Source organism: Lepus europaeus, chromosome 5 (assembly GCF_033115175.1).
Source record: "Lepus europaeus isolate LE1 chromosome 5, mLepTim1.pri, whole genome shotgun sequence".
Lineage (NCBI taxonomy): Eukaryota > Metazoa > Chordata > Mammalia > Lagomorpha > Leporidae > Lepus > Lepus europaeus.
Genome location: NC_084831.1, coordinates 6,513,496 through 6,536,948, shown reverse-complemented (window position 1 = coordinate 6,536,948; position 23,453 = coordinate 6,513,496). Strand labels below are relative to the sequence as shown.

At 49.5% G+C, this 23,453-nt stretch overlaps 1 protein-coding gene across 1 annotated transcript in view; it reads right to left on the bottom strand.

Moving 5' to 3' along the window:
• The window catches only part of UBE4B (ubiquitination factor E4B), a 130,059-nt gene that overhangs the window by 86,720 nt on the left and 19,886 nt on the right, over nt 1-23,453 (bottom strand). The window contains exon 2 of the mRNA XM_062190413.1: nt 2,161-2,347. Coding sequence (XP_062046397.1) covers nt 2,161-2,347 — 187 coding nt within the window. The remainder of the gene's footprint in view (nt 1-2,160; nt 2,348-23,453) is intronic.

Sequence of the window (23,453 nt, the reverse complement as noted above, 5' to 3'; positions counted from 1 at the left end):
GCCCAATACATGCCCCTGCAAATACTTTTAATTAACAAACAAAACCACATCCAGAAGAGATGGGGAAGAGACATCTGCCCTACAGGTTAAGACTTGGGCTAAGACGTGCACTTCTGGTAGCTGAGTGCCTGGTCTGGTTCCTAGCTCCAGCTCTGGACTCCACCTCCCTGCAAATGCACATTCTCAGAGGCAGTGGTATGGCTCAGTAACTGGTCCCTGCACCCACGTGGGACACGCAGATTACGACTCTGGTTCCCAGCTTCAGCTGGCACAGTCCATGCCACTGCAGGCATTTAAGGAGTGAACCAGCAGATGGACTCTGTTTCTCAAATAAATCAACAGCAAAGAGAACTAGCAAGGTGGAAAGCTAAGGAAGAGTATGTTAAATAACTAGAACTAAGGACCAAGTCATTAAGTATCATGACCAGTGCAGGTCTCCTAGCACCTACTTTTTCATAATAAGAGTTTTAAGAAATTATAAAATAGTAATAGCAACAAGATTATGTTTGATAGGAAAGTTCACTCAAAAACGATATTTTCAAATATACACAATGAATCAGTGTAACTGGCCAACACAGAAAGTCCCGGGTACCAACCAAGAACTCATTTATTATAAAGAAATCTCCCGGGGCCGGTGTCGTGGCTCACTAGGTTAATCCTCTGCCTGCGGCGCCGGCATCCCATATGGGTGCTGGGTTCTAGTCCTGGTTGCTCCTTTTCCAGTCCAGCTCTCTGCTGTGGCCCAGAAAGGCAGTGAAAGATGGCCCAAGTGCTTGGGCCCTGCACCCACATGGGAGACCAGGAAGAAGCACCTGGCTCCTGGCTTTGGATTGGCACAGAGGCAGCTGTAGCAGCCATTTGGGGGTTAACCAACGGAAGGAAGGCCTTTCTCTCTCTCTCTCTCTCACTGTCTAACTCTATCTGTCAAATAATAATAATAATAAAAAAGAAATCTCCCTCTTATTATAGTCAAATAGTTGTCAATGACATCATCAGAAAAACATCAGGTGAAATGTGATACCCTGAAAATTTAAAGAAAATGTAGAATGAAAACAAGGAAATCTGTGATTAGAGGGCCGCCATTTGATTATTATTTCAATCTTGCATTTTCAGATTATTTCAAAAAAAGCAGTGTCTACTAACTTCAGAAAATCAGCAGAACCAAATTCAGTCTTAATCCCCTTGCCACCAGAGGTAAGTCCTAAGCCTGTTTGGGGGAAAAAAAGAAAAAGAAAAAAGAAAACAAAGATATGGTGCTGACATTGTGACACAGTTGGTTGTAAGAGCAGCATCCCACAGCTTCACGTCCCAGTTGGTCCATTTCTGATTCAGCTCCCTATTAATGTGCCTGGGGAAGTAGCAGAAGACGGCCCAAGTCTGTGAACCCCTGCACACACGTGGGAGACCTGGACAGAGTTCCAGCTTCCTGGCTTCAGCCTGGCAGAGCCCCAGCCACTGCAGCCATTTAGCGGGTGAGCCAGCAAATGAAAGATTTCTGCCCCCACCCCTCAACTCCACCTTCCAGATAAACAAACAGATGTTTAAAAAAGAAAAAGTTACAGCAATGAAAACAATTCATTGTAACAGATGATTATCAAAATGAAGAGACTGGACAGTAACAAAAGATCCTGCAATAATCTTTAAGCTACTACTTGCAGGATTGCTAAAAGTTGAAACCCACTGCATTTTATTTATTTATTAAACATTTCTGCATAAATTCAGAACTTTTTAAAGATTTTTCTTTATTTATTTATTTGAGAGGCAGAGTTACAGATAGAGGAAGAGAGAGAAAAGTCTTCCATCTACCAAGTGCACTCCCCAAACAGTCACAACAACCAGAGCCTGGCTGATCCAAAGTCAGGAGCCAGGAGCTTCTTCCGGGTCTTCCGCATGGGTGCAGGGGCCCAAGCACTTGGGCCATCTTTCACTGCTTTTCCAGGCCATTAGCAGAGAGCTAGATCAGAAGAGGAGCAGCCGGGACTCCAAGCAGCGCCCATATAAGATGCCGGTGCCACAGGTGGAGACTTAGCCTACTACGCCACAACACTGGCCCCCACCCACTACAATTTAATCTGTTATGAAAACATTGTAAACTGGCATCTTAACACAAAATGGAGATTAGAAACACCCATGTATCCTAGATAGGAAGCCAAAGCTTACCTGCTGCACCTATTGGGGAGGTAGCTGGGGTCATGTTGTGGACATTGAGACCTAGACTCTGGGAGGGACCTGGGGCTGATGCTGCTAGGGGAGGTCCTGGAGGGTTCTCCCTCTGGGGAGAGGTGAGCGGGGTGGTCGGCTGGGAGGTCTGTCCACCAGCAAGTCGTGCAAGGCGCCTCCGACGAATCTACAAGAGGGGAAAAGAGCACTCCGTCAGTAAGCAGCAGCATTCAAGGCTGTACACGAAAAACATCCGTTATCATCCTAGAGCTTAACAACTACAATCACACTTTGAGAGCAGCTACTGGAGAGGTGATCTCGTAGGCTCCCAGCTCACTTCTTTTAAAAAGCATTTATTTATTTATTTATTTATTTGAAAGACAGAGAGAGACAGAGACAGAGATCTTCCTTCCACTGGTTCACTCCCCAAATGGCTGCAATGGCCAGAGCTGGGCCATGCTGAAGTCAGGAGCCTAGTATTCTTGGGCCTCCCACATGGGTGGCAGGGGCCTAATGACTTGGGCCATCTTCCGCTGCCTTCCCAGGCGTATTAGCAGGGAGCTGGATCAGAAGTGAAGCAGCTGGGACTCAAACCAGTGCTCATATGGGATGCCAGCATCACAAGCAGAGGCTTAACCCACTGAGCCACAACACCAGCCCCTCCCAGCTCACTTTTAAAAACGTATCTTAATTTCCTGGCCACCTGTTTATGGTACCTCCTATACTGACACTGTGACTCTCCAGTTTTTTGTTTTTTGTTTTTTTTTAATTTTTGACAGGCAGAGTGGACAGTGAGAGAGAGACAGAGAAAGGTCTTCCTTTTGCCGTTGGTTCACCCTCCAATGGCCGCCGCGGTTGGTGCGCTGCGGCCAGCGCACCGCGCTGATCCGATGGCAGGAGCCAGTTGCTTCTCCTGGTCTCCCATGGGGTGCAGGGCCCAAGCACTTGGGCCATCCTCCACTGCACTCCCTGGCCACAGCACAGAACTGGCCTGGAAGAGGGGCAACCAGGACAGGATCGGTGCCCTGACCGGGACTAGAACCTGGTGTGCCGGCGCCGCAAGGCGGAGGATTAGCCTAGTGAGCCGTGGCGCCGGCCGACTCTCCAGTTTTAAACATATGAAAGCCCACTGTTGTTTTAGTAAAATTATATTGCTTGGTCACTTTAAATTGGTACGATTTTTAAAAAATAGTCAATTAAATTCTTAATAAAAAAAGTTACAGAAAAACACAAATTTTACCATCTCTTTCAGCAGGAAACTGATTAGAGTTTTTTCACTTGACTGCAATAAACACATGATCTCCTGAGTTATCAAGTGATGACAGACCTGTGCCACGAGGCCCAGTCAATCACAGGAACATTTCCTCCACATCTCCACGGCCATTAAGCTCACACTGACCACCTGCTGCCCCAGGCAGAGCGAACATCACAGTTCTGAGAAGGCTGCTGGCGCCAAGCCGGCCTGAGATGAGACACAAAGCACTCTTCCATCATGAATGAGGAGGGAGAGAAAGCTCTACTGTGACAAATGCTAACAGGGACGACCTCATCTGAACTGAGAACCTGCCTGTCATGCTAACACCGCAGACAGTCTGCTCCCGCTCCCTGTACAATTCCCACACAGCAAGAGCATCCTGATTCCTGATGGAGAGGTCAGCTGCCCCTCCCGGTGCCCCTGCTGCAAATATACTTATCAGTGAATGTACAGAAAACCCTACGTCTTTGGACTGGTCACTGTCTACTCAACTTGAAGAAAATGATTAGCTCTTATTTTATTTACTTAATAAACACTTGGGTAGCGCTTAACTATCTTCTAGCACTATTCTAAGCACAATATTTGTCTGCTTAATCCTTCTAACAACCCACTGAGATAGGTACTTAAATTATGCCCACTTTACACACGAGCAAACTGAGGCACACAGAGGTTAGACACAATGCCTGACTAGGAAGCAGCAGAGCTCAAATCCGCGCTTTTGCAGTCTGGCTCAAACTTCAGGGTTCTCAACATTAGCCCAGCCAGTCTAGGGCCTCTAGGGATGCACTAGACCCTCTCAGAGAGTCTATGAAGCCAAAACATTTTATAACAACATGAGGACACCGTCATTCGCAGTCCCTGGCAAGTACCCAGTGCACACATGACATGCTTTTACGGCAGATTCGATTTGTACTGAGGAACCAGCTTGTTTTCCATTAATTCACATATTAACAAGACCTGCCAAAGTGAAAACAGCCTAACTTCTCACTAAATTTGTCCTGGACAACGTAGTTATCTTCATGAAAAACGTTATTTGTTTTCTATTAAGGATGAATATATATAATATTATATATATATATATATCTTAAACTCCTAAGTCTTCATTTGTACCAGGGTGAAGATGCAGACAGAACACACCCAAACCACCGTGCTCTGGGACCCTCAGTCTTTCCCACGGCTGGGAAGGAGTGCTGACACCAAACCCTGTGGGGACCAGAGCCCTCGGCCAGGCTGCCGCTGGCCCACTCACCTTCCTCCCCTCAAGTCTAGCAGTGTATGAGCCCTCACAGGCACCCAACCACAGCTGCTGACTGAGCTGGACAAGGAGAGAGCAGAGGTCATCCGAAATCGCCCACGGACAACTGCAGTGGAAGTGAAAGAAACTAAAGTCTCTGGGGCCAGTGCTGTGGCACAGCAAGTTAAAGCCCCAGCCTGCAGCACCGGCATCCCATATGGGTGCCAGTTCGAATACCGGCTGCTCCACTTCCAAACCAGCTCCCTGATAATGTGCCTGGGAAAGCAGCGGAGGATGGCCCAAGCCCTTGGGCCCCTACACACATGTAGGAGACCCGAAAGCAGCTCTTGGCTCCAGGCTTCGTATAGGTTCAGCTCCGTCCACTGTGGCCCTTTGGAGAGTGAACCAGCAGATGAACTCTTCGCTCTCTGTAACCCTTTCAAACAAATAAAATGGAGGGGAGGGGAAGGAGAGAAGGGGAGGGGAGGCAGAAACTTATGTCTTTCTCTCATGAACACTTTCCCTTTTCCATGCTTTTTAAGGCTGAAAAATACACCACTGTTGAGTCTACACCACATTTTGTCAATTCATCCACTTTGGATGCTTGGGTTATTACTTCTATACTCTTGCCAATTACGCTGCTATGAGCACAGGTGTAAAAATATCTTTGAGTACTTGCTTTTAATCCTTTTGGGTATATACCCAAGGAGAGTTGCTGAATCACAGGGTAATTCTATGTTTAATTATTTTAGGAACGTCCATACTGTGTTCTGTAGTGGCTCTACCTCTTTACATCCCCAGCAGCCATGCATAAGCACTTCAACTGAGGCAGACGCCGCGGCTCACTAGGCTAATCCTCCGCCTGTGGCGCCGGCACACCGGGTTCTAGTCCTGGTCGGGGCACCGATCCTGTCCCGGTTGCCCCTCTTCCAGGCCAGCTCTCTGCTGTGGCCCGGGAGTGCAGTGGAGGATGGCCCAAGTGCTTGGGCCCTGCACCCCATGGGAGACCAGGAGAAGCACCTGGCTCCTGGCTTCAGATCAGCGGCCATTGGAAGGTGAACCAACGGCAAAAAGGAAGACCTTTCTGTCTCTCTCTCTCTCTGTCCACTCTGCCTGTCAAAAAAAAAAAAAAGAAGAAGAAGAAGAAGACCTGGCTGTTCCACTTCCTATCAAGCTCTCTGCTATGGCCTGAGAAAGTAGAAGATGGTCCAAGTCTGTGCGCCCCTGCACCTTTGTGGGAGACACAGAAGAAACTCCTGGGGCCTGGCTTCAGATAAGCACAGCTCTGGCCATTGCGGCCATCTGGGAAGTGAACCAGCAGATGGAAGACCTCTCTCTCTCTCTCTCCTTTTCTCTCCTTCTCTCTCTGCCTCTGCCTTTCAAATAAATAAAATCTTTTATAAAAAAAAAAAAAAAAAAAAGGAGGCTACATCACCAATCCTCTTGGCAACACAGAGAAGGAGGCCCAGCCATCGACAACTAAAAACCAACATCATTCAAAAGGGTCAGATTCTGAAAATTAAGTGGCAGGAATATCTTAATCCATTTATTTTCCTTTTCAGTCATGTAAATGTCAGGAACACACCATTTTTGAAGTCTAAGTACAGAGTCACCTCCTGGGGGAGAAGAAAGCATGTTAACCCAGTTTCCCACACAATCCAACCTCCACACGGTAATCATAGCAATTCTCCAAGAATATAAATCACTTTCCCCTGCTCATGTCCTTCAGCGGCTTCCCAGGGTACTTGGGATAAAAGCCAAGTCCTCAGTGCGGCCTATAGGGCCACTGGCTGCCTCTCCAGGCCGTCACCCTCGGTGTCAGCTGCAGGGTCCCAGGACATCACCTCTGGCCACTGGCAATCCCTTTCGACGAGGAGCACTGTCTCTAAGCCTCAGCATGCGTATTCTGACCTGTCCTTCCCTTCTCAGGTTAGATGGCCCATCCTCCTACAGGGCATCTCTGACCCCTCACCTAGCGCGACCCTCCCATCCACATACCCTTGACATTACAGCCCCCATTCGATCCTCCAAGTACTTCTCCTGTCTGTAACTCCCTTACCCACTTCTCCCCAGCAGAACGGAAGCTCTGGGAGAAGGCCTTGTCTGTCCGGTTCACCACTGTGTGCCCAGCACACTGAGCACAGAGCTCAGCACCCAACAGCACTGAACACATTAACCAATGGAGATCCTGATAAATGGAGAGGAGCAGATAAAGTTCTGAAGTTACATATACGAATACTTAACTGACATTCAAAGACCAGATGTTGCCTGGGACGACTGATACAGATTCCATTCATTCAACGAACACTCGGGCGCCATCGGTAAAGCACCGCATTACACCAAACAGCTCCTGCTCTCACTGAGCTCACAATCTGGAGAAGGCCACTAGCATAAACGAACGAAAGTGATGCGGGTGCACATGAGAAAAGCCAAGTCAGCAAGGACGGGCAGACACGCTGCAGGCGGTGCCGTGTTTTAACTCCAAGTGGATGGAAAGGCCTTTCTGGACAGGAAGCAGGTCATGTGCCTACATGGAGCGTGAGGATGTTCAAGGTCACCAAGTGACCAAGTGCAGCTGCAGCAGAGTGAGTAAGGGGATAACCACAGATGAAGTCAAAGGCAAGAGGGGCCAGTCTATGGGGGCACTGGGGGTCATGGTTAAGAGCACTGACCTGGAAAATCACAAGGGAGTTTTATCAGAAAAATGACATTATTTTTCACTTACATTTGGAAACTATAGCTCCAACTGCTGTGGAGAATAAAACCAGGGACAAAAGGAGTCCATGGGAGAGACTACTTAGGCTGCTGTGACCGTCTGGGGGTGGAGGATCAAGGTCAGCTTGAACAAGGGTGAGCAGCTGGGATGCTTGTGAGGAAATGGTCAACTGGGATATATCTGAAAGCGGAGCTCCAGCGTACAGGATTTTCCATGGATTGGTTACAGAGTGGGACAAAAGTGGAGGCGGCGACAAGTGAGCCTGAGCCAGATAAGTGTGCTGAGATGAAGAGAGCCGCCTCTAAGAAGGCAGGGGCAGGCGCTGCAGCACAGCCGGTTAAGCCATCACCTGGGACACCTGCATCTCATATCAGTGCCAGAGGTCAAGTCCCGTTCCTGCTGATGCACCTGGGAGGCAGCAGATGATGGCCCAAGTACTTGGGGCCCTATCACACATGTTGGAGACTTGAATGGAGTTCCTGCGTTCTGCCTTTAGCCTGGCCTGGCCTAGCCCCAGCTGTTGCAGGTATCTGCAGAGTGAACAGAAAATGAAAGAGCATTCTCTCTGTTACCGTGCCTTTCCGAAAAAGGACAAGACAGGACAGGACAGGAGAGGAGAGAGAGAGAGAGAGAGAGAGAGAACGAACGAACAGGGTTTGGGGTGGAGATCAAGTCTCAGCCATATGTCTGCTACATCTGCAGCAGACGTGCGACCTGACTGCAGGACAGAAGGCAGGTCACACAATTAGAGAGCTGTTGGCCTCGAGACAGAGGCCGTGAGTAGTGAGCCTGGACAGAGATGAAGTCTGCAACCTGGAAGTCAGGGAGTAGGAGTGAAACAGACAGGCTGAGAAAGTGCTGCTGTCGGGAGACCCAGGGCTGCTTCTCCAGAACTGAAACTGGCTTTCTAGAAACCAGACAGAGTATTCCAAGAAGGAATGAACAACGGCACAGAAGCCACTTACAGGCTGCCTACCATGATTACTGAAAGCAGACCACTGGACCGGGCAACCTGCGCGAGCCATTCTGATGGAATGCAGAGGATGAAGAAAGAACGGGAAGAAAAAGCTACAGACGGGAAATAGATTTCTTTTTTGTTTGTTTGTTTGTTTGTTTTTTAATTTTTGACAGGCAGAGTGGACAGTGAGAGAGAGACAGAGAGAAAGGTCTTCCTTTTGCCGTTGGTTCACCCTCCAATGGCCGCCGCGGTAGCGCACTGCGGCCTGCACACCGCGCTGTTCCGATGGCAGGAGCCAGGGGCTTATCCTGGTCTCCCATGGGGTGCAGAGCCCAAACACTTGGGCCATCCTCCACTGCACTCCCTGGCCACAGCAGAGAGCTGGCCTGGAAGAGGGGCAACCGGGACAGGATCGGTGCCCCGACCGGGACTAGAACCCGGTGTGCCGGCGCCGCAAGGCGGAGGATTAGCCTGTTGAGCCACGGCGCCGGCCAGACGGGAAATAGATTTCTGAGGAATTTTTGCTATAAAAAAGATCGATACGGCCGGCGCCGCGGCTCACTAGGCTAATCCTCCGCCTTGCGGCGCCGGCACACCGGGTTCTAGTCCCGGTCGGGGCACCGGTCCTGTCCCGGATGCCCCTCTTCCAGGCCAGCTCTCTGCTGTGGCCAGGGAGTGCAGTGGAGGACGGCCCAAGTACTTGGGTCCTGCACCCTATGGGAGACCAGGAGAAGCACCTGGCTCCTGCCATCGGATCAGCGCGGTGCGCCGGCCGCAGCGCGCCAACCGCGGCGGCCATTGGAGGGTGAACCAACGGCCAAGGAAGACCTTTCTCTCTGTCTCTCTCTCTCACTGTCCACTCTGCCTGTCAAAAAAAAAAAAAAAAAAAAAAAAAAAAAAGATCGATACATGGGCAGGAAGAGTTGGACCAAGGGACTTTATGCTTGTTTGTTTTTAAAGATGGAGATGTCAGGGCCAGCACTGTGGCATGACAAGTTCAGCCATGCCTTTGAGGCCAGCAACCCACATGAGCACTGGCTGGAGTCCCAGCTGCTCCAATTCCAATCCAGCTTTCCACTAACGCACCTGGGAAAGCAGCAGACGACGGCCCAAGTGAGAAATCCAAGTAAATCCTGGCTTCCACCCAGCCCCAGCCATGGCAGCCATTTAAGGAGTGAACCAGCAGATGGAAGGTCTGTCTGTCTCTCCCCGTCTGTCTCTGTAACTCTGCCTTTCAAATAATAAATCGTCACAAAGAACCCAAAAACATGGGGAAGAGTACAGCATGACTGCCTGCTGAGAGGAAAACTTGAAGAGGAAGGGAGAGGGGACTTCAGGAAGAGTGGACAGGACAGTGATCGAGGTGGAGTGGTGGTCCTGGACAGAAGCAGTGTTCACACACAGGACAGTCAACAGAAAATGTGGCTGCAGATGTAAGAAGGTGGGTCAGTGCTTGGTGGGGGGAGTCTGGAGTCCACTGACTGCCTTTCTTTTCTCAGTGAGGTGGGAAGCAAGGTCATCAGCTGGCAGGTGCGTGTGCGAGGAGGAAGAAGGGACTTCACAAGAAGAGAAGGCACAGAACAGAGAAACGAATGCATGAAGGAAATAAGGCGGCAGCGGGCAGCCTGTGATCACTGGAGCCTGGTGTACGAACTCAGAGGAACCAACGACACTCAGACACTCACCAACTGGGTCGTCGAGCTGTCTCCAGCCACACAGTAGGCAGAAAGGTGGATTTAACCTGAGCTGCAGTTTGCCAGACAAGTAGATCAGAGGGAGAGAGGGACAAGGGAGTAAAAGTGTCCATGGAAGAGTGACTGTGGGGGCCGGCGCTGTGGTATAGCGGGTGAAGCCGCTGTCTGTGGTGCCAGCATCCCATGTGGGCTCCAGTTGGAGTCCCAGCTGCTCCACTTCCGACCCTGCTCTCTGCTGTGGTCTGGGACAGCAGCGGAAGATGGCCCAAGTCCTTGGGCACCTGTGCCCACATGGTAGACCCAGAGAAAGTTCCTGGCTCCTGGCTTTGGATTGGCACAGCTCTGGCCCTTGCAGCCATTTGGAGAGTGAACCAGCGGATGGAAGACCTCTCTCTCTGTCCTTCTCTCTCTGTGTAACTCCAACTTTCAGATAAATAAATAAATCTTACAAAAAAAAAAAAAAAAAAAAAGGATGACTGTGATGGCAGCCTCTGGAATCCACCCTGATGAAGAGGCCTAAGGACACAGGCGGAGGACTGACACAGTGGAGAGCCTGTGGGGTTGTGCATAAGATATGATAAGAAACGTGGCCAGCGTCGTGGCTCAATAGGCTAATCCTCCGCCTTGCGGCGCCGGCACACCAGGTTCTAATCCCAGTTGGGGCGCCGGATTCTGTCCCGGTTGCCCCTCTTCCAGGCCAGCTTTCTGCTGTGGCCTGAGAGTGCAGTGGAGGATGGCCCAAGTGCCATCCTCCTGGCACACCTGGCTCCTGCCTTCGGATCAGCGTGATGCGCCGGCCGCAGCGGCCATTGTGGGGTGAACCAATGGAAAAGGAAGACCTTTCTCTCTGTCTCTCTCTCTCTCTGTCCACTCTGCCTGTCCAAAAAAAAAAAAAAAGAAAGAAACGTGGTTCAGTAGAGTGAAGTGAAGTGAACCCAGCATGGGTCAGGAGGCCTAGGTGCCGTGACCACCATGGACTGGTGGCGTCTGTGACGCGGGGCTGGGTGAACCCAAACTCTAACCACCATTTCTGCTGCTGGCAACCATGGCAAACAAACTGATCCAACAGCTTTCCCAGGCAGCTGTCACTCCCAGTGCTGCTGAATTGGCAAAAGGCCTCCAGAACCCCGAACAAATGTAACTGTGCCGTATTCCTAGGCAGGAATCACCGGAGGAATCCAGAGAACCAGCGCTAGTCACAAGGCCGTGCACGACTCTCACCAACAATACTGAGCAAAAGGAGCCAGATGTCGAAACACAGCCTCAGGAATTGACTCACATAAAACAGAAACTATCCATCAGTCAGGAAAATGGCTATCCTTGGTGGGGAGGGTGTCCTGGGAAGAACACAGGGCGAGGCAGACTCCATTTTCAAGGGAACTGGGAATGGTCTTCTTTTAGAAGCTGATGCTGGTTTCACGACTCTGTCCACTTTGTGAAAATTCCTTGGACACCATGCTTGTAACTGCAGTAACGACTTCACGAGACTCGTTTTATTCTTTATCGTACGCAAGTCAAATATACACATGGTGGAATTTCGAAAATTTTAATCCTTCCTACCTTTCAAGGCCCACGGAAAATGCCATATTCTTCATGGGGATGCTATGCTTTTCTTAATTCAGTGTAAATTAAACTAAGACATCACACACAGGCATTACATTTACTACTGGACGCTGAAATGAAGAAGACAGTATTTCTGTTGCTTTCAGTGTGTTTGCATTAATATTCCAGAGAGACAGCAAGCCCCCTGGGGAAAGACTAAATCGTCATGGGAGTCAGAATGGGGGACTTGCTTGAAGTTTTGTGTTTCATTACCTGAGGCAGCTGAAGCCTGCTTTGCTTTGAACAGGATTTGGCTCCCCAACTCGTTCCGATGTTTGAACATCACAGTCTATGTTAATGGTTAACAGATTAATATTAACAGGTTGGGGGGCGCCAGGGAGGTCTCTGGGGCTGCTCTGGGAAGGCAGTTCTGGAGAGAGAAGGTAGGTTACAGGAGAGTGGCCCCACTGCTCGATCCCTGTACTCCTCCCTCACCAAGTGTTCCACCCTCATCATCTAGCACACTAGAAGGACCACCCAATCTTGGACGGAGAACCTCCAAAACCGGGGCCAGAATAAGCCTCCTTCCTTCCTGAACGGCTCTTCTTGGGCACCGCAGTCACAGTGGTGGAAAGCCGACTGACCAGCGCTCAGCCTGAGTCCAAGTTCAATCCTTACCTCTCACTACCTGTGCGGGCTCCACATCTGTACAAGGAAGATAAAAACAGTGACTTCCCCACGGAGCTGCAGAAAAACCACCACCCTGTCCCCGGCCATACCTGTTCTCTGCGGAACTTACACTTGTCTACTGCTTAGTCACCACTTCCCCTCACTAAGCTTCCTAAGGACAAGAACTTTCTCGGTTTTCTCGGATATATCCCCAGGCCCGCAACAGTGCCTGGCCCACAGCAGGTGCTCTCTGAAGACCTGCTGAATGAAGGAAGGAACAAGTGAAAATAACACTAGAAAAATGAATCCGACCAAAAACAACCTGAACATTTATTAAATGATATTATCACCTTTGAAAGGGCACACTTTGTGGAAAAAAATATGAATTCCCCTTAATCCTGGATACATGCTAACTTTAGCCTAAGATGTAAGATTCAGATGATGTAAACAGAATAAATGCCTTGACTCACTGGAAGGCTGGCTTGAAGAAAGGAATTTTCCAAAAAGGAAGATTTCATTGAGCTGGATTCCTTAGTCCTTATTGCCACTACTCCACAAACAGATCTTTTGAAGGAAAAAAAAAAAAAAAAGATTGAAGAAGGAAGACTTTATAAAATATTCTGTAGATTATTAAGCAAGAAAGAGGAATTAGGGGACAGAAGTAAATGCACTCAGCACACAAAGCTGTAGGAAAAGATAGGTAGAACTTGTCCTGCCCCATCCCCCATCTTAAAGATCAGGTAGAAAGAGAACAGTCAGTAGGGCAGGCCCCCTGGGTGGCCATGGCAGTGTTCTCAGGAGACAACAATGGCCTTCAGTGTGCTGTCTACCTGCTACACTGGTGGTCACTCAGAACTGATCGCAGCCTGAGGCCCTGGAATAGCTGGACAGGAAACCCCCAAGACAGCAGCTTCGTGCAATCACAGGCACAAAGGCTCCTCTCCTTAAGCTGACTATTAGGAGACAAGACCAGGGCAGCCGTTTGGCCTCCACGTTAAGAAGCCCACATTCCACACCTCTGCTGACCCCAACTTCCTGCTAATGCTGACCCTGGGAAGCAGCAGTGATGGCTCAAGTGATCGGGCTCCTGCCACCCACGTCAGAGACTTAGATACATTTGTGGCTCCAGCTCAGGCCAGGCCCAGTTCCAGCCATTGTAGGATTTGGGAAGTGAACCAACACATGGGAACTCTTTATGTATCTGTCTCTTAAATAAATAAATAAAATTCAACCTTTTTAAAAAAGAGATGTGATCGCACTTCTATCACAAGTAGAAAATGATATATATCCTGAAATAGTCCCAACGCACCAAAATATCATCAGACATTTTTCTCTTTAGGTACCCTACATTTTTATATTAAATACAGAGTTAAACAAAGGATCTTTTAAAAAGAATTTTGCTTTTCCATGTCAAAAACAGAAAAACTGCAGCATAAAAAAGGAACTTTCAATTCCTCAGCTCGGGTCTTCACCACTATTCCAAGCCAAACCTACTGAGCAAAAAGTTCATTCTTAGAATTTCATCTTACCATCGCTGCTTCAGTTCTGACTGCAGAAAGGATATCAAAACAGGGCTTTCCCCCACCCTGTATTGTCCTGATGGCAGCATTTCTGACCCTCACATTCTCGAGTAACTAAAAATAAATTCAAAACATCAAAGGCCACTGTGGTGAGGTCTGAGAGAAGCTAAGGCAGAATGGCCCAGGCCGTGCCTCTCATCTTCAACGGGGGGAGTAGAGGGAAATCCATAAACGACTGGTTTAAATTTCTTAAGCATTCTACAAAAGCACCTTACTTTTCCACTAAAAAACAAGGTAGATTCCAACATAAAGCAAACCCTTGTCCTACTTTGCTCTTTGGGGCTATCTCTTCTAGAGATGTGTCCTAATTTTTTTTTTTTTTAAGATTTTTTAATTTGAGAAGTAGAGTTACAGAGAGAGGGAGAGACAGAGAAAAAGGTCTTCCATCTGCTGGTTCACTTCCCAAATGGCCAAAACAACCAGAGCTGGGCCATTATGAAGAAAAGAACCAGGAGTTTCCTCTGGGTCTCCCATGTGGATGTAAGGGTCCAAGCACTTGGGCCATCTTCTTTCCCAGGCCATAACAGAGAGCTGGATTGGAAGAGGAGCAGCTGGGACATGAACTGACGCCTATATGCCAGCACCACAGGTGGAGACTAGCTCACTAAGCCACAGTGCTGGCCCCAGTGTGTCCTAGTTTTATCACAGGTTTTCTCTTCTTTAATAGCTGGCCATATCTAGAACTTAACAAACGCTATGACAGCTGCACAATACGCCCAGATCTAAGACCAACAAAGTCTTTCAAAACAGATGTGTTCAAGTCTGAAAATCACAGCTCTGCGATCTAAAATCTTCCAATTTCCTGGGGGAGGGCACTCTGGCACAGTGGGTTAAATTGGTGCTTGGAATACCACGGCGCCAGCCTTTTTCTGACAATCTTAACAGCAAGAAGTGATTGTCCGGCCGGCGCCGCGACTCACTAGGCTAATCCTCCGCCTTGCGGCCCTGGCACACCGGGTTCTAGTCCCGGTTGGGGTGCCAGATTCTGTCCCGGTTGCCCCTCTTCCAGGCCAGCTCTCTGCTGTGGCCAGGGAGTGCAGTGGAGGATGGCCCAAGTGCTTGGGCCCTGCACCCCATGGGAGACCAGGAGAAGCACCTGGCTCCTGGCTTCAGATCAGCGCAATGCGCCGGCCGCAGCGGCCATTGGAGGGTGAACCAACGGCAAAAAGGAAGATCTGTCTCTCGCTCTCTCACTGTCCACTCTGCCTGTCAAAAAAAAGAAAACTCCTTCCAAAGCTGTGGTGCAGTGCGGGGGGGGGGGGGGGCTGCCTCACTCCTCCAGTGACAACAGGGTACTGGTTACAGCCGAACAAGCACATGTATGCACAGTGTATGAGTTATCCAAGTGCTGCACTGATCCTCTAAATTAACGGTACAACATCAGTAAACTCTGGTGAGCACGTAAACTGAAATAAAATAATTTCCACTTTTTGGTTCAAAATAGTGTTCAATAAACAGAGAAAAAAATGATACTTTATGAGCAGAATCTTGCCAAGAAAACTTAGTCATTTGTGGGGCTGGTGCTGTGGTACAGTATGTAAAGTTGCCGCATGCAATGCCGGCATCCCATATGGGTGCTGGTTCAAGTCCCAGCTGCTCCACTTCCAATCCAGTTCTCTGCTATGGCCTGGGAAAGCAGTGGAAGATGGTCCAAGTCCTTGAGCCCCTGCACCTGCATGAGAGACCGAGAAGAAGCTCCCGGCTTCTGGCTTTGGATCAGTCCAGCTCTGGCCACTGTGGCCATTTGGAGAGTGAACCAGCAGATGAAAGACCTCTCTTTCTGTCTCTCTGTAACTCTTCCAAATAAATAAATAAATCTTTTTTTTAAATGTAGTCATTTGTTGAGATACATTTTTATTTGCTTATTTTTTATTTCCTTCAAGGACAGAGTTATAGAGAAAGAGGGAAGACAGAGAAATCTTCCATCTGCTGGTTCACTCCCCAAACGGCTGCAACTGCTAGGACTGGGCCCAGCCAAAACCAGAAGCCAGGAGCTTCTTCCGGGTCTCTCACATGTGTGCAGGGGCACAGCACTTGGGCCATCTTCCATTGCTCTCCCAGGCACATTAGCAGGGAATTGGATTGGAAATGGAACAGCCAGGTCTTGAATCAGCATCCACATAGGATGCCAACATCGCAGGCAGAGGCTTAACCTACTACGCCATAGCGCCAGCCACAAGATATTTATTAAATGCCTACTGTGTACCAGGAACTATAATAGGCACAAAAGAAAAGACAACTCTGAAGCCATAATTCCCCAACATCAAGGATTTCTGGATCCTCTGGAGAAAGAAAGAAGAAAATCAATAATTATGATGTCACAGACAAGGAGTGCACAAGAGAGAATGAAGCTGGAAAAGACAGGAGGGACCAGACCCCAGCATGCAGCAATCTGTAACCCACGCACACACACAGGCCGATTAGGAATGCTGTAACTGGACTGTTGTTTAAAAATATTTATCCATACCAGCGTTGTGGTATAGCAGGTTAAGCAGTTACCTGCAGTGTCAGCATTCCATGAGGGAACCAGTCTAACTCCTGGTTGCTCTACTTCCAATCCAGCTCCCTGTTAATGTACCTGGGAAAGCAGCAGAGGATGGCCCAAAGCTCCAGGCACCTGGCTTTGGATTGGCCTAGCTATGGCCATTGAAGCCATTTGGGAAGTGAACCAGCAGATGGAAGATTTGTCTGTCTGTCTGTCTCTCTCTCTCTCTCTCTTTCTGCCCCTGTTTCTACCTCTCTGTAACTCTGCCTTTCAAATAAATATCATTTTTTTAAAAAAGGTGTATATTTACATTATGACATAACATAAAAATCCAGTTTTTCCTCATCCTCTTTCATATAATTCCTAATAAAAAATAAAAACCGTCATCCTTTCCCACATCTATGAAGTCTGAAAATATCCAGCAGAAAGGGCAGCCCTGCTCCACTTCGTCCTCATGCCACGAACCAGGACAGGGCGGCCCTCTGCAGGCACTACAGGCAAAGGGAAGAGGCATGGCAGGCAGTCCTGCCACGTGACACACCTATCCTCTCACGGTTCACTGGTGGACACCAGTCAGGGGCCCACGTCATCCGGGGAATCACAAGGTCACCCCAGGGGCAGTGACTGAACAGCAGCTCTGCCCGGGGCAGTTGAGCACACGCTTAGGTGCCGACGGCAGCACCTTGCTCCCCCGGCCTCTTCCGGCCGCTGGAACTGCTCTACATCCCATTTTACCCCTTCGGTGAGGCCCCCAGGCCTTCCCTCAGCACCTCCTGCTTCCTATCTCCGTTTTACAGTTCCAAAGAGTTTGTCCCAAACCAACAAGAAAGCTCACGTGCGTATGTGTGTGCGTGTACACACAGGTATATGCTGAGAGAGATAAAGTGAATGTGGCAAAAAATCACCTGCCAGCAAATCCAGGCACTTCTTCCCACCTTCCTTCCCGGAAGGAAATGCTGAAGAAGACGGAGACCCAGCAGCATGGCTCTTGCTTTCTCAGCCACGCCCAGCTGCACCTCACAGGCTTGGAGCTGCATCCGCCAGGGCTGGGGAAAGGTCATGGAGACGCAGACAAAGGAAGCCCTGGCAGCACGCGGCCCCTGCTGGCTGTCTCTCCCTGGGACTCAGCCATCTTTCTGTCCCTGGGGTCAGGAAGAGGGCTCCTTGAAACCAACCCCATTTTTGCCTTAAGCTCCAAAAGCTGTCCTGCTACTTATATTGAGCGTGTATATTTCAGACTTCTCCCCTGAGACCCAGTCAACAGCCAGCAGCGGCACAGACCTCGTGTTATCACTATTCGGCTTCCAGGATACAACTCCAATTACCACTGTTCGGTGTCAATAATGTCACAGCTGAATCACCCCAGAGAGTGTGATCATCTGGCAATACACAAACGCTTATGTTGTCCCTGGTACCCAACCTGAGTTTCTTCAGGACAGGTGGGAGCCAGCGCGGTAAGGGGCAGAGAGCAGTGGCAGAGGGGAGGCGTGGGAGAGCCGGTGCTGTCATGTTGTATGGCTGGTAAGGAGGAATGTGCGTGAAGCCAACACAACATGAGCTCTGAGGACCACCTAAGAAGCCGAACTTGTTCACAAAGGCATGGAGGACACTTCAGAGGGTTTAAGCAGCAGAGCGATTGGTCAGATTTACCATTTAAACCAGATCATTCTGGCTACCATGTGGAAGAGAGACCGCGCAGGACAAAAGCCACCCTGGCAGTGAGGATGTGGAAGGGAAATTCCGGAGATACTTAACGCGTGTGAGCTATAGAACACTGTCATACTTCGGGAGTGAGAGGTAAGGAGGGGCAGAGCCTGGGCTTCATGCTTGGTTACCTACACAGACGATAAAAGTCTCTAAAATTGAGAATACAGAGATTTTTAAAAGAGAAGATAAAGTATGAATTAATTGACAGCTGAGAAAAAGGTGCCTACAGAAGCTTAGGAACAGGTCTCACAGGCAGCAAACCTTTTGTTATTTATTGGCACTGTGTTCCTAAGGAGGATCTAAAGTGATTAACAGAACACATTAAAGGTATTTTTAATTTAACTTAATTGCGTTAAAATCAAATTGATAAGGAAATTAGGAGGGAAGGAAAACAAAACAGAAAAAGAAAACAGTGGCTGGCATTGTGGTGTAGAGGGCCACTGCTTGGAATGCCAGCACCCAGCTCCACTTCCTGATGTAGCTCTCTGCTCCTGCACCTACAAAGGCAGCAGAAGATGGCCCATGCTACCTTATGTGGGAGACCTGGATGGCGTTCCTGGCTCCTAGCTTCAGCCTGGACGTGTCCTGGCCACTGTGGCCATTTGGGGAATGAGGCAGCAGATGGAAGACATCTCTCTCTCCCCCTCCTTCCCTCCATTACTCTCTACCTTTCAAATAAATCAATAAATCTCTCTCAAAAAAAAAAAAAAAAAGACAAAAGCAGGAGTGAGGTCAGTATACAGTGTGCACGCAGCACACCAAGGGATGGGACTAATGATGCTCCAGTACCGAAATCCAACCCCAAGAGAGCACGTTCAGTGTCCCAAAGGAAAAATGAATGAATCTCACCCTTTACCCAAATTTTAGAATACCTGGGACAAGGATCCAAACTGCAGGGTGTCTGGTTTTCTTAAGACTTTCAAAGAGGTCCCTACCTTGGGGAAAAAAAAAAAAGGATGCAAAACCCCTCTCAGGTACAGAACTGGCTGCACAGCCTTCATTCCATCACCTTAAGAACTTGCTCCCAACAGAACCGAGTTACGAGGAGGCTGGTGACCAAGCACAGGAACCAAAAAGCACAGCCCTGTGCACAGGGCTGAGAGGCCATGTGCTCTCCCTGTGCTCCATGCTGGCGTGGCCAGGGACAGGCCCTGGTGAGGGAATATGGGGGCCGAGCAGTGCACGGGAGATAACACTAGGTACCGCCCGGCACAACCAGAGGGCTCTCTGGTTCTCATCCACACTTGGAGAACAGCTATCAGGTCACTCAGTCACCACATCTGTGTGCATCCTGAGGGCGTGTGTGTTGTGGGACCCCTCTGCTGCTTCCCTGTCCCACAGCAGTGACACGTCCCTTGGTCCCGTCAGAGCGCGTCTTTCACTGTGACTGGGTTCTGAATCACGCTACTGTTGCTTGCCCTTGCCACTTGGGGCAGTAATCATTCTGAGCACAACTGTACTAAATCTTTCTTCCAAATCAGTGTAGTTAAGGAGGTGAAGAGCAACTGAAAACAAAACTCAGAACAAACGCACAAAAACTTCTTGGGGCTAGCTTTGTGGCACAGGGGTTAAAGCCCTGGCCTTCAGTGCTGGCATCCCTTATGGGCACCGGTGCACTTTTTGTCCAGCTCCCTGCTAATGTGCCTGGGAAAGCAGCAGAGGATGGCCCAAATCCTTGGGCCCCTACACCCACATGGGAGATCTGGATGAAGCTCCTGACTCCTGGCTTTGGATCAGCTCAGCTCTGGCCATTGTAGCCATTTGGGGAGTAAGCCAGCGGATGGAAGACTTTCTCTCTGTGTCTCCACTTCTTTCTGTAACTCTTTAAAAAAAAAATTAACAAAAGCAAAACATGAAGTTGCATTACTATTCTTGCCATGTTATGGTACAAAATAATCTGGCCTGACATAGATCACTTTTTCCTAATGTGACATGTCAGAAATACTAATATGGGTGCCAGTGCTGTGGCACAGTGGGTTAAGCAACTGCCTGCAGTGCCATCATCCCATATGGCTGCTGGTTCACATCCCGGTTGCTCTACTTCCGATCCAGCTCCCTGCTAATGTGCCTGGGAAAGCAGCAGAGGATGAGGCATGTCCTTGGGCTCCTGAACCTTCGTGGGAGACCCAGAAGCTATGGCTCCTGTCCTCGGACCCAGTCACTGGGGAGTGAACCAGCAGATGGAAGATCTCTCTTTCTCTCTCTCTCTCCTCCCATGCCTCTCCCTCTTTCTCTCTTTCAAACAAACAAAAAAAAAAAAAAAAAAATCTTAAAAAAAAAAGGTAAGAAAGACTGAATATGTAACATTTCCTGATGCGTTTAGGATTGAGAGAGAACTTTAATAAAGCAGAATTTTAAATGCTTTCTTCACTTTTTTGGCTAATTACATTTGCTGTCTGTCTTGAAACTAAACACAGGCAAATATTCTCTACCACTCACTCTCTGTGATTTAAGATTTTTGGTCATAGGGAGAATAAAATTTGTCAGTGTTAAAAAAGCAGCAGCAAGCAAGCTTGTTCTGAACAATTACAGAAATACAGCCCATCATCTCTTTAACCCTTTGCCATTGGAGGGAGGCTTAGTAAAGGCACTCTGGGTTATGGTTTGTATTACAAGGTAAAAATAAGAAAAAGAAGGGAGAAACAAAACCCCTGCTCAACCTCACCAGGGACTCAAAAACACACAGCAGGACCAACCCCTAGCCCTTGAAGTCCAAGAGCTTATCCCACATGAGGATGAGGCACGGCTCAATTTCTGAGGACTATTTCCACAACCTCTGCAAGCTCTGTGAGGGTTTCTGTTTGCTTTGTATTTTATGGATGTACTTGTATACATATCTGGGGCAGAGCAGGTATAAAAGTAAATCTAGGGGCGGGTGCTGTGGTATAGCGGGCAAAGCCGCCGCCTGCAGTGCTGGCATCCCATATGGGTACCAGTTTGTGTCCCGGTTGCTCCACTTCCAATCTAGCTCTCTGTTATGACCTGGAAAAGCAATGGAGGATGGCCCGAGTCCTTGGGCCCCTGCACCCGCGTGGGAGACCTGGAAGAAGCTCCTGGTTCCTGGCTTCAGATTGGCACAGCTCTGGCCATTGTGGCCAATTGGGGAGTGTACCAGTGGATGGAAGACTTCTCTTTCTTTGCCTCTCCTTCTCTCTCTGTGTAACTCTTTCAAATAAATAAATAAATCTTAAAAAGAAAAAAAGAAAAAAATACATAAAAATTTTTAAATAAAAAAATCACAATGCTAGGTTACGTTCCCGTTCCACTGGAATGACTAACACCCCCCAAGTCCCAAAGTGACCTGAGTACGGGGCAGCACAGGAACACAAACAGGCCCAGGTCTGTGTCCCCACTCTAGCAGGTCCTTAGTAAACAAGGTGCCAGCAGAGCCCCTAGAGGAATTCTACCTCTCTCCTCTGCTGGGCAGGATGAGCTTGCCCTCAACCCACACTGAGGACCTATGTTCCCAAGGTGCTAGTTCTACTAGATGGTGTGAGCAGAGGAGACAGAATGGCCACATGAACACGGGAGCCTCCAGTGCCCACAGACAACCCAAGACGCCTGCAGTGTGGTGGGTGTGACCCGGGCGGGGGAGGAGTGGAAAGCGATGGGGCGGGCAGGAAGGGTCTTCCTTAGGACAGGAGTGGGGCCTGCCTGCCTTCACTGCCTCCCCTTGCCCTGGCTGGCCACGTTCCCTTGCTTCATGCATGGTTTCTCTGTCTCCCAGGAACTGCATGAGTTCTGGGCTTCAATTTCTTGTACAACTCATAGAGAGCAGGACCAGCGGGCAGGTGCAGCCCACGGCAGCCTCTTCAGAGACTGCTGGCAAGTCAAGCGGTGACTTAACCTGCTGTGCCACAAAAAGAAAATTGTGAGATTGCGTGTGTGTGGATAGTCAGATGGCCTCGTGGGTCGGGGCTGTGTGTCAGAGGGCAGTGAGTAGTGCTAGCTCAGGCCAGCTCTGGGTTCCTCACTGCTGAGGCTGCCGGAGGTGCCTGGCAGCACCAAGGAAGGAGCCTAGATGGGTGTAGGGGCTGCCCTGGGGGAGCTGACTTCTAAGCTGTCTGGGAAGGAACACACAGCTGCCCTGAAGGAGCCATGTGCCATGCCCAGAGGAGTGCTCCCCACCTGGCCTGGGGACTTTGCACTGTGTACACTTTTGGGATCAGGGAAATAACGTTTTCATAATGACAGTAATAGGATTCTTATTTTTATTTATAATTTTGGGTACCAATTTTTTTTTTTTATTTGAAGGGATGGTACAAATTAAAGAACTGGAGTCTCCAGAGACCAGGAGAGCTTCCCTCCCTGATCTGAGGGCTGCCTCCCCTTTCCAAAACGGCAGAGCCCCGGCCAGGGTGTCCTCAGACTCGCACAGGCTGCAGCAGATCTACAAGGCGGTGAAGCGGCTGCAGAGGACGGCTGGCTCTGTCAGAGGCATCCGGTCTCTCCTGGGCACCTCAGTGCTTGGCAGCAGTCTCCGCGTTACTGAGGCAAGCCGACCCCCAAAGTGTCTCTCACTGAGACACCAAGAGTCACAGCCGGCAGCCACATCTGGCCAATGGCTTACAGCACCACCCATGCGGTGGGGACTGCTGTCTTGTGCCCTGAGGTGAGGCTGACACCAAATGCAGCCAGCATCCGCAGCAGCTGCCAATGTGCTCTGCCTCCTGCCCCAGGGCTCAGGTCAGCCTTGCCCTAGCTGCAGAAGTGGTCTCCAGAAGCTAGGTGCCCTCACCACGCAGATCAGCACTGGGGTAGTGGTGGCTGGCCTGCAGGTTCAGACTGCACCACTGACTCTGGTCACTGAGGTTTCCAGAGACCCCAGTGCTCTGCTCCCAATGCACCTCCCCCACCTGGCTCCTGGCATCCCAATACCAGCTCCCAGCACTCCACCATCCATTACCCATGTCCCACTGTCACGCCAATGTCCCGTCACCTTGCCCTACCACCCACCACCCAACTTGCTACACCCACTCCTAGCACCCGCGCATTGTGCATGGTGTACCCATGCATTTGCTCCAGCACAAGCCTCAGTACACACAAAGGTAACAGCCCAACAAGCACAGAATCGCTCTGCCCTTCCTAACAGGTCAAGGACCAAGTATACCAAGCAACTAAGAAGTGGTGCCGAATTAAGCAGACAGAGTGGAGAGAGGCCGGGTAGAGCAGCACCGTCTCTCTGCAATCTCAGCTTTCCATCATTTTCTGCTTCACTTCCGGGTAGCTCACTCATTCCAGCAATGTTTACTCAAGGGGCCACTGCTGCTGCACAGCAGGTTAGGGTGCTGCTGTGACACCAGCTTCCATTTCAGGGTGTGGTGAAGTCCCAGCTGCTCTGCCTCCAATCCAGCCTCCTGCTAATGCACCCTGAGAAGCAGCAGCAGAAGGCCCAAGTACTTGGGCCCCTGCCACCCACATGGGACACCTGGATAGAGTTCCTGGCTCTTGGC